The 11290-nt window shown below is 45.4% G+C and overlaps 1 protein-coding gene across 2 annotated transcripts; it reads right to left on the bottom strand.

Moving 5' to 3' along the window:
• Nucleotides 1–68: 68 nt before the first annotated feature.
• Su(dx) (Suppressor of deltex) lies at nucleotides 69–7369 on the bottom strand. Of its 2 annotated transcripts, none has more exons than XM_001356915.4 (7): nucleotides 7230–7369; nucleotides 6954–7149; nucleotides 3846–4190; nucleotides 3637–3779; nucleotides 1513–3578; nucleotides 1247–1445; nucleotides 69–1173 (listed from the first exon to the last, which is right to left on the bottom strand). In XM_001356915.4, the coding sequence occupies exons 3-7, from the start codon at nucleotides 4102–4104 to the stop codon at nucleotides 904–906; spliced, it is 2937 nt and encodes a 978-aa protein (XP_001356951.3). In that variant the 5' UTR covers nucleotides 4105–4190; nucleotides 6954–7149; nucleotides 7230–7369; the 3' UTR covers nucleotides 69–903. The 2 variants fall into 2 exon arrangements, with proteins under 2 accessions (XP_001356951.3, XP_015036323.2); XM_015180837.2 differs by having other exon boundaries at nucleotides 6954–7128.
• Between the last annotated feature and the right edge of the window lie 3921 nt (nucleotides 7370–11290).

The following is an 11290-nucleotide window of genomic DNA, read 5'->3' as shown; positions in this document are numbered from 1 at the left end:
ATTATTATATATACGTATACATACATATCGCTCCCGTTGATCCGTTCCTTTCCTCCTCTTTCACTACTTGTTTAGCTTTTGTTAACAACAATTATTGCTATTTGAATTTATTATTGATTTAAGTGTATTTTGTTTGCCTGTTTAAAACCCTAAACATATTTTGTTACGATTTGCGGTGTGTTTTCTTCGGTGTTCTTCATCTCACGATATCTTCTGCCTCTTCTCTCTTCCTCTCTGTATTTGTGTGGGATATATATATTTAAAATATAGTTCTATATATAAATATATATAGTATTTGTGATGTGTGTGTGTTTGTGTGTATATACGACGTTAAACAATTGAACATTTTAAAAACAGTTGCACCTTGGCGGCTAGTAAACCCAAAAAGTTCCCCTTTCTTTAACAATTTTCCGGTGTATATCTTTTTCGTGTCAAACTATTTACAATGCAATTATAGGGCAACAGTAAGTGGGGGCAAGGGGCAGGGGCAGGGGGACCAGGGACCAGGGACCAGGGCTCGTTGTAAAATTGAACTAGAAGCAAAGGATCAGAAGCGGGGGAGTGGTAGGGGGTCGTTGCAATCTTATGGCAAAATACTCAACACTCGGATGCGATTGCGGGGTGTAAACAATTATAGATTATAGATTACAGATTACAGAGTTTTAGGTGGTAGCGAACATAGGAATTATACAGACACGACATACAAAAATTGTTTCTGTGTGTATATAAAGTAATACATATACATATTTATACGTAAACGTAATAATAATAACAGTAACTATATCAACGCAACCATGGACGTTCGTTCACAAGGATATGAGGATGGGTGTATGGGGGGTGGGGGACAGGCGCTCAATTGGAATTAAACATTAATCAACAAACCGACCACAAATCAACTGCCACTCATTCCTGGCAGAAGCCTTCAGTCTCCTCAATGGCAAAGGTCAACTTCTCCACCAGCTGGTCGTAGCTCTTGTACGGCGGCAGATCCAATCGATTGAAGCACGTATGCGACCGCGGAAGCCAGGTCTCCTTGCCCACCTTCTCGATGCAGAAGCGCTGCGGTCCATTGGAGCCCATCAGCTCGGCGAAGCCACCCACAGGGACACGACACGTCCCCGTCACAAACTGCAGCAGACGGGCGCGCTTCTCATTGTCCGTTTCACGCACAAACTATGTGGAAGGAGATAGACACACACGGGTTTGATAAGTAGACGAACGAGAAATCCTCTGGGGGTTCACTCACCTGCCAGAACCAGACAACCTGCTTGGAGTTGCGATTGTAGTGCCTGTAAATGGTATTGCGCTGCCAGTCTTCAACGTCCACATCCTGCATGCCGCACAAGATCAGCTCCAGCTCGCGCTCATCAAAGTACTTGAGCCATTCCAATGGTACAACCTCATTGAAGCCCTCCAGGAAGGTTTTAGTCTGCTGTTCAATGCCACTAAAAGAGCAAAGAGAAAACCAATTGAAAACCAAATCACTCTCGTTCATCCTTTCTGATAGTTTACCGTGTCATCCTCCATTCTGTCATAAGCGTTATATATTCTTCTTTGTTCTCCTCGTTCACACGCTCCTTTTCGCCATTCTCTTTCAGCTCGTGATGGATGATCTGTCCGAGGACTTCAAAGTCCACGCTGAACCACAGTTCGAGGCCACACTCATCGATGTTGTTGTCCTTGACCCAAATGAGCGAATTGTAGAATTCGGGATCAATTGTTTCGATATCCTTGATGGTCAGCTTTTTGTTGAGCATCCGCTTGTAGAAGGGCATCGTAAAGCCGCTGTAGATGAACCGTCCATGGTACAGGGCCATGGCAATGAAGCGTCCAATGAACTTGAAGTACTGCAGATGATCGGGATTCACATAGGAGGCGGGATTGATCTGCAGACTGTAGTTGTTCTTGTTGGCGTACTCGAACAGGCAATACATGGGATTGAGCACCTCGTGCGACAGTAGGAAGAACCACTCCCTGGACACGCCACCGTAGTCGAGACCCTCCTCGCCGCGAAAGATTATGTACAGGCGGCGACGCAGCTCGTAGGCGGGCAGGCGCATTATCTGATGGTACGAGTCCTCGAAGAGCGTCTGCCGCGTCACCGTAATCTTGATATGCGATGGGAGGGCATTGCTCTGGCACAGGTATCGGAACTGCGACAACTTCCAGCGGAAGCTGCGCTCATAGGCACGCGGAACGCCATACACTCCCTTCGCGCCCTTGGGTGCACCCGGTCGCGGATCCTCGAAGGTGGTGCGCCTCGTATTGTGGTCCACAAAGAAACGCTCGCCCGCTGCCGTATAGCGTATCTCCCAGCCGGGGGGTAGGGGGCCTTCGTTTATCAGGCTCACCTCCTGGCCCTGCGTGCGAGGATCCTCCCATTGGGTGGTGCGATTCTTGTGGTTCACAAAGTACACACGATTGTCCGATTGCACTTTTTTCTCCCAGCCATCGGGCAGCACACCCAACGCATCCTCATCGTCCTGCGTCACTTGGGCGGTCACTGCCGTCGGCTGCTGCTGCTGGGAGTAAAGGTACCGCTGATTGCCCTGCGACACTACATGCGCCCGCTGTCCCTGCCAGTGTTGGAAGTGCATCAGGCGCTCGCTGTTCGGCCGCTGCCATGTGGTCTTCCGTGTGTTGTGGTCCACGTAATAGACGCGTCCCCGCCCATCCTTACGTATCTCCCAGCCGGGCGGCAGCGGCGTGGGTTTCTCCCAATACGTGGAACGGGTATTGTGATCCACATAGTAGCGACGTCCGTACTGATCCAAGCGTATCTCCCAGCCAGCGGGCAGCGGCTCATCATCCGCCGGCTGTGGCTGCAGTTGGGGATCTGTGCTCTGACTCACAGGCAGTCCAATGCCCGCCTGCTGCTGATCCATCGGTACTCCTGGTCCCGCTGGCATGTAGACACCAGCTGGCGGGGGTGGATTCTCTGGCATTACGCCATTGGCATAGACCTGGGTCATGGGCCTGGGCTGCGGGGCCACAACTGGTGCTGGCGGCTGTTGAGGATAGGGTGCTGTTTGCGGCACAGCCGCTGCTCCTACTCCGCTTCCATTGACCATCCTTAGGGGTTGCTGCTGTTGCTGTGGCGGCGGCTGTTGCTGCTGTTGCTCCCACACTGGTGGGCCTAGAATGGCCGCTCTGGTATCCACACCATTCGCTCCCAGTGAACGATTGGCGAGTGTCTCCGGATTGCTATTGCTATTGCTTGAGCGCAGCCGCATCCTGGCCCTCACTCCGCCGTAGATCATGCAGCTACGGCCAGCTGCGGCTGGATCGGTTAAAGCCGGGTTCACCGCCTGGACGGCATTGCCATTCTGTTGGACTTGTAGCTTGCTCATGTCCAGCTTCAATCCGTTGAGTATGGCCACAAGTTCGCCGCTCTTGGTCTGTCGATTGTCCGACTTCGAGGTGACAAACAGATCGATGGTCAGCTCCAGGAACTCACAGCGGCCGTTGTAGTGCTGCAGGATGTGGGCTAGATTGATGATACGCTCCCCCAGCATGGCATCTTTGCGGAAACTTGAATGATCCAGCACCTTAAAGTGCAGCGTGGAGTGGGGCGTGATCTACAAAGATGGCAAATGGGTGAGTTTCACTTATTTGAGCTTTACTTAGTTCACTTACCAGCACTGTAAACTCTTCATTCCATTTGGGGAGATAGCTATTCTTGACCTGATCCGTCTTTCGCTTACTTTTGCTATCGATCAGCAGCTCCACATAGGGATTTGGCTTGAGGAAGCCATTGTTGCGCAGTGAGGCCTCCTCGACTGCAAAGCAAAGAAATGTAGGATTTGAGGTTTCTGATTGAATTTCTTTCTTCTTTTGAGACTCACTTGTCACGCTTAATTGATGATATCCTTGATTGGCAGCACTGCCGCCACCGCCACCGCCACTCCCATTACCACCGCCACTACTGCTGCTCAAGCTGCTGTTGCTAGCACTGCTGTTGCTGCCACTTGCGGCACCCACACTTACACCCGCTGGATTGCCCACGGTGGCTGTGGCCACACCGCAGTTTAATGTTTGTCCGCCCTCGATGATGCCACCAGCACCGGAAGCTGCACCTGCTGGCAGCCCATTTCCATCGGCCATTTGTGTCGCTTTTTGTGTATGTGTTTGGTCGTCTCCTCCCGGCTAGCGACTAGCTCCTGACTCCTTGGACGCTGCTCCTTCGGGTGCTGCAAAAAGAAACACACAGAAAATGTGAAATGTTGAACGAACTTCGTACCAATTTCGTAAAAAGCCCCCAATTGATAACAACTGATAAGATTGGTGGTGACTATGCAGGTGAAGGCTCCGACCGAATGGGAGTTCAAGGTTCTTCTATTCTTATAAATATTTTAAAGTGCATTTTCAGCAAACCAAACTCACTTCCGTTGCAACAAAATTACGCTGCGAAAAGTGGAGAACTCTTTTTTTGGCTGGTTTGCTCTTTAGATCACGTAAAGGCTTTAATCTTTTGCCAGCTTTGGAGATAATTAAAGCTCTGTATATCATTATGAAAGCGAATACCGATAAGATAAACACTGTTTAACTATAGTAGCTGATGTATAGTATGTACATTTATACGACAGTATGGCCCCAAAAAAAAAATAGCCTTCTCTTTTTTTGCAAAGCTCTGAAGTTTGGTTGGAGAATTCTGTTGGGATTTCTTCGATTATTCATCAGATACGTGTAAATCTAAGACCACTGACCAGGCCTCAGCACATGCCACTGTACCCTGTTAAGCTCTTTCTCGATGGATAAGGATAAGAAATATTAAAAGATATCCTATAGGAGTGCCCTCTTGGGGCGGATATCTGCCTAAAACAAGTAGAGCAAACTAGAGAGCTTCACAGACTTATTGGTCTGAGACGGACTGTCCATAAACTACCGATAAAATCTTAAGTTTTCCCATTATTAACAACACCACATCGATCTATTGAAAGTGAAACCTTAAGCTCCCCCTCTCCCTCCTACTTACGGTCACAGTTCTGTGAAGCACCGTACCTCATGCTATTAATTTTTCGCCTTTAATTTGCGGCTGTCATGGCATACAATGTACATTTTCCCCAGCCAATGGGCCTGGTCATCCATAATTTTGATAGCAAACACCCAGACACGCCGCAGGCAGTGCACACACAGCACACAGTAGAGCAGACACATACACAATAGATTGTATAATACTCCGGTAATGCGGGGACCGATGGTGTGACTCATCAGCAAAAGGGGGGGAGGGTGTGGGAAACAACGGTAAACCATAGTACCTATACAGTTTCGATTGTTGAATGGACATTGCATATTGCATATTGATTTGATTGCTGCTTCGTTTGCTTTTGCTTCTGTTGTTTATTGAATGCAATGGTCGGCGATATCGCCTCAAAAGTTTTCTGAGAACACGTGAAGAAATGTAGACAGACGTATGTATGTACACGTATATTTTTGTGGGAGAGTGTGTGCCAAGTGCCAGGCAACGACGACAGTTTGTTCAATTATGAAAAACGGTCAACCATGTTGAGAGGCGCCAAAGACAGCTGTGATTACAATTGTAGAGCGCTTCGAACAAAGTCTGCTTGGTTTGTTGATATTTAATGCAAACAGCAGAGAGGCACATCATTTAGAATGCAATTAGCACTGGCCTTCGCTATGCTTTGACAGCTTTATCTTGGGCAAATATTATGTGCAGAGAATGTTATCAACAAAACGTCGGATGTACATATGTATAAAATACAGTTCATATAATAACAATATCAAAAAACGCTCTATATGGGTGTTAATTATAATGATTGTACATATTCTGTGTCTATTCATTTTATAAGAAAATCGGATTGTAATGGATGGATGGATGGATCTAATGGCTGATAAAGCAACTTTCTATAGCTTTTCTAGCGCTAACTAGATGCGTAATTTATCTGGGATTCAGCAAATTCTACAAGCAAAATTCTGCTTCGCTAGCATTTAGTCTTCCGACTTTCGAACGAGAATCTTTGTGTGAGTAGGTCGTTTTTGTGGATCTCCTGATTGTCAGATACATCTACATGCACAAATGATGATTCATGAGTGATGCCCCATCTAGCATGCTTCATGCAGAATATTCTAGATCTAGAACGCGTGTGGCATACTGCACGAGCAATACAATATACCCTCAGAAATACCGCTTACTCCGTAATGGTGATAGTAAATACTTGAAAACAAAGAATCGAAGAGTCGCCTGATAGGGGGCGGACTTATCTGCGAGGGAAGCACAGGCGGCGGCGGCCATTATGGGCAGAGTGAGTGCACTAGCAGCAGGAAAAGCGAAAATGTGTAATCAGCGAGGCGAGACGCAAAGAGGGAGACAGACACAAAAACAGTTGCAACAGCTGGCGGGCCCGGGTTCCGCAGCGCTCCCAGGGCAGAGGGGCTGAAGTTGTCAATAAATCAAGCGACAAAATGCATTTTTAGCGGCCGGCGGGTGAGGGGGTGGTATCAGCGTTAGTGCACCTGAACTACACACACACACACACACATATACACTCGTATCAACTTGAACTTCCATGACGCTGCCGCTTCCATATAGAAATAGAGTATCGACCGATTGGTACACGCACTAGCGCACTCACACTTGCACACCCACACATACGCCGCTACTTACAATTACAGTTACAAATATTCGTGGTCATGTAACGCACGCCAAAAAAAAGCTGCTCCCTCGCTCACACATATGCATCCACACATGTGTGTGTGTGTGTGTGTCACTTTTTGTTTGTAATTGAGGCAAAGGTCGCGGCAGGGTATGAACCGGCCCTTGCCAGAAACACCAACAAAACACCTTGGAGAATGTTACCCAAATGGAAATTCCAATGCACAAAGGTGTTTTGCATGCCTGCAAACAATTTCCATTTTCATGTGTACTAACTGGGGGTCTGGCGTTTTTTTTTCTACGTTTTCTTCTACCTGCGCCTTCTTTGCCGTCGACTTACCTTCTTCTGGCGCTACTGCTGCTGCTGCTGCTCCTATAATTTGTATGTGTGTGTGCTCGTGTGTATTGCTGGTTTGGTAGCTGGTGGGTTCTGGGCCTGGTTTTCTTGGATGCTTTGCGTTGCGTATTTGTTGCACGTTTATCCGCAAAGCAGATGGTTTTCCGCTGCGTACTTTCTGTTATTTGATAGTGTAGAACTAATAGTTTATTTGTTATTGTTTTTTTTTGGCTTTGCAGCAATTTCGTTGCCAGCTTACAAGTCACAGGTGTACCGTACCTACGGAGCGTCATTTGTTATTCGTTTCGAAACCATCTCGTCATTTTTGCTATCCTATTTACCTTGTTTTTTGTTTTGTAAAATTTTAATTTCTGCACTTTCCACTTTCAATCAGTGTGACCGCGGACTTATCGATAAAATATACCGTCCGACCGTGAGAAATATACCGAAAAATACCGCCTCATTTTCAAAATATACCGTAAATATACTGACGAACTCAAGTTCTATTTTACATATTCCACGTTTTCTTTCTTCCGTTGAATATTACTAGCTATATAGAACATTTAGCCATGCCCACATAATTTTATACGATTGATGAATCAATTTTCTACAAGATTGGATAGTTTTTAATCATTGCTTTTATTGTATTTATTGTAAAAAAAGGGTTAAACGAAAAAGTTCAACAAAAAAAAGAGTCGCAATGTTGCTGGTATTTGAAGACGTGATGCGTGTATAGCCCTTTGTACACCCTATTTTGTTAATTTTATATGAAGATCAAACGTAATTTATTAACACCTTTTCTCAAATTGATATTCTTTAGACATATTCAAGTACATTGTTAGTATCTTGTGTATATTAATGTAGATCCTGATACCTACTGAGCCTTGGGAGACAAACGTATTCACAGTTCTATAACATCTATTTCCCCCAGGGTATGTGTGCATGGAATTAGCAACATTTGTGTATGGAATGAGACTCATTGTTGCAAAAGCTAAACTGCGGCGAATCGGGTATTGCCTATATTTCAAGCTATATAGATTTTCCCACTTAGCTTTATCCCATAGATAAAGGCATTTTCTACAAGATTGCTTCCTTTAATTACCTTTATGTATTTTATTTTGACCAAAAAACGGTTTTCAAGTAAATGTTGCCGCAACTTTTGTGTATGGAATGCGCAACATTTGTGTATGGAATGAGACTCATTGTTGCTAAAGCGAATTGGGGCAAAATGCGGCGAACTGCGGCGAACTGCGGCGAGTTCAAATTCGATTCAAAAAACGACCAATTCTTTGTTCCGTTGAATAATACTATCTATATGGATCATTTAGCCATGCCCACTCAATTTTGTACGATTGATGAATCAATTCTATACATGATTGGCCTATTCGAAGTACTTGCATTTATTGGATTTTTATATAAAATTGAAAATTAAATTAATAGATTGAAGAAAATGGACAAAAATACCATGGGAGCGCGGCGAAAACCAGTATTTCTACAGTATGACCCTCAAAACAGCACCGAAATATACCGCCTCATTTTCAAAATATACCGTAAATATACTGACGAATTCAAGTTCTATTATACTTATATATTATTATTATATTATATTATAAAATCGTGAAAAAATGGATGTCCCTTTTTCCGATGGCAATCGATTCGCAGGACCCTCCCAATCACGAAGAGACATGCCGCGCTCCAATCGGCTGCCGTATAGCCGAGATATAGCGTACAGAAAACCAGTATTTTAATGGTGCACATCCAAACTTTCGGGAGGCTATATCTCGGCTATTTATGGGCCGCTCGGTGAAGGACCAACTCTCGCAGGATCGTGAGGATCCAAACTGTCGAACGGCATCAAAATCTCGACTACGAAAATGAGGCCAATCGGCTGCCGTATAGCCGAGATATAGCGTACAGAAAACCAGTATTTTAATGGTGCAAATCCAGACTTTCGGAAGGCTATATCTCGGCAATTTATGGGCCGATCGGCGAAGGACCAACTCTCGCAGGATCGTGAGGATCCAAACTGTCGAACGGCATCAAAATCTCGACTACGAAAATGAGGACGATTTTTTGAAAATTTAATGATGGTTACATCATGATTTTTTGCGAAAATCGTGAAAATATGGATGTCCCTTTTTCCGATGGCAATCGATTCGCAGGACTCTCCCAATCACGAAGAGATATGCCGCGCCCCAATCGGCTGCCGTATAGCCGAGATATAGCGTACAGAAAACCAGTATTTTAATGGTGCACATCCAGACTTTCGGAAGGCTATATCTCGGCAATTTATGGGCCGATCGGTGAAGGACCAACTCTCGCAGGATCGTGAGGATCCAGACTGTCGAACGGCATCAAAATCTCGACTACGAAAATGAGGCCAATCGGCTGCCGTATAGCCGAGATATAGCGTACAGAAAACCAGTATTTTAATGGTGCACATCCAAACTTTCGGGATGCTATATCTCGGCTATTTATGGGCCGACCGGTAAAGGACCAACTCTCGCAGGATCGTGAGGATCCAAACTGTCGAACGGCATCAAAATCTTGACTACGAAAATGAGGCCGATTTTTTGAAAATTTAATGATGGTTACATCATGATATTTTGCGAAAATCGTGAAAATATGGATGTCCCTTTTTCCGATGGCAATCGATTCGCAGGACTCTCCCGATCACGAAGAGACATGCCGCGCTTCAATCGGCTGCCGTATAGCCGAGATATAGCGTACAGAAAACCAGTATTTTAATGGTGCACATAAAAACTTTCGGGAGGCTATATCTCGGCTATTTATGGGCCGATCGGTGAAGGGCCAACTCTCGCAGGATCGTGAGGATCCAAACTGTCGAACGGCATCAACATCTCAACTACGAAAATGAGGCCGATTTTTTGAAAATTTAATGATGGTTACATCATGATTTTTTGCGAAAATCGTGAAAAAATGGATGTCTCTTTTTCCGATGGCAATCGATTCGCAGGACTCTCCCGATCACGAAGAGACATGCCGCGCTTCAATCGGCTGCCGTATAGCCGAGATATAGCGTACAGAAAACCAGTATTTGAATGGTGCACATCCAGACTTTCGGAAGGCTATATCTCGGCTATTTATGGGCCGATCGGTGAAGGACCAACTCTCGCAGGATCATGAGGACCTAGACTGTCGAACGGCATCAAAATCTCGACTACGAAAATGAGGACGATTTTTTGAAAATTTAATGATGATTTTTTGCGAAAATCGTGAAAAAATGGATGTCCCTTTTTCCGATGGCAATCGTTTCGCAGGACTCTCCCAATCACGAAGAGACAAGCCGCGCTCCAATCGGCTGCCGTATAGCCGAGATATAGCGTACAGAAAACCAGTATTTTAATGGTGCACATCCAAACTTTCGGGAGGCTATATCTTGGCAATTTATGGGCCGATCGGTAAAGGACCAACTCTCGCAGGATCGTGAGGATCCAAACTGTCGAACGGCATCAAAATCTCGACTACGAAAATGAGCCCGATTTTTTGAAAATTTAATGATGGTTACATCATGATTTTTTGCGAAAATCGTGAAAAAATGGATGTCCCTTTTTCCGATGGCAATCGTTTCGCAGGACTCTCCCAATCACGAAGGGACAAGCCGCGCTCCAATCGGCTGCCGTATAGCCGAGATATAGCGTACAGAAAACCAGTATTTTAATGGTGCACATCCAAACTTTCGGGAGGCTATATCTCGGCAATTTATGGGCCGATCGGTAAAGGACCAACTCTCGCAGGATCGTGAGGATCCAAACTGTCGAACGGCATCAAAATCTCGACTACGAAAATGAGCCCGATTTTTTGAAAATTTAATGATGGTTACATCATGATTTTTTGCGAAAATCGTGAAAATATGGATGTCCCTTTTTCCGATGGCAATCGATTCGCAGGACTCTCCCGATCACGAAGAGACATGCCGCGCTTCAATCGGCTGCCGTATAGCCGAGGTATAGCGTACAGAAAACCAGTATTTTAATGGTGCACATCCAAACTTTCGGGAGGCTATATCTCGGCAATTTATGGGCCGATCGGTGAAGGACCAACTCTCGCAGGATCGTGAGGATCCAAACTGTCGAACGGCATCAAAATCTCGACTACGAAAATGAGCCCGATTTTTTGAAAATTTAATGATGGTTACATCATGATTTTTTGCGAAAATCGTGAAAATATGGATGTCCCTTTTTCCGATGGCAATCGATTCGCAGGACTCTCCCGATCACGAAGAGACATGCCGCGCTTCAATCGGCTGCCGTATAGCCGAGGTATAGCGTACAGAAATCCAGTATTTTAATGGTGCACATCCAAACTTTCGGGAGGCT

This window comes from Drosophila pseudoobscura, chromosome 4 (assembly GCF_009870125.1).
Source record: "Drosophila pseudoobscura strain MV-25-SWS-2005 chromosome 4, UCI_Dpse_MV25, whole genome shotgun sequence".
Taxonomy (NCBI): domain Eukaryota; kingdom Metazoa; phylum Arthropoda; class Insecta; order Diptera; family Drosophilidae; genus Drosophila; species Drosophila pseudoobscura.
This window is presented reverse-complemented; position numbering and strand designations above follow the sequence as displayed.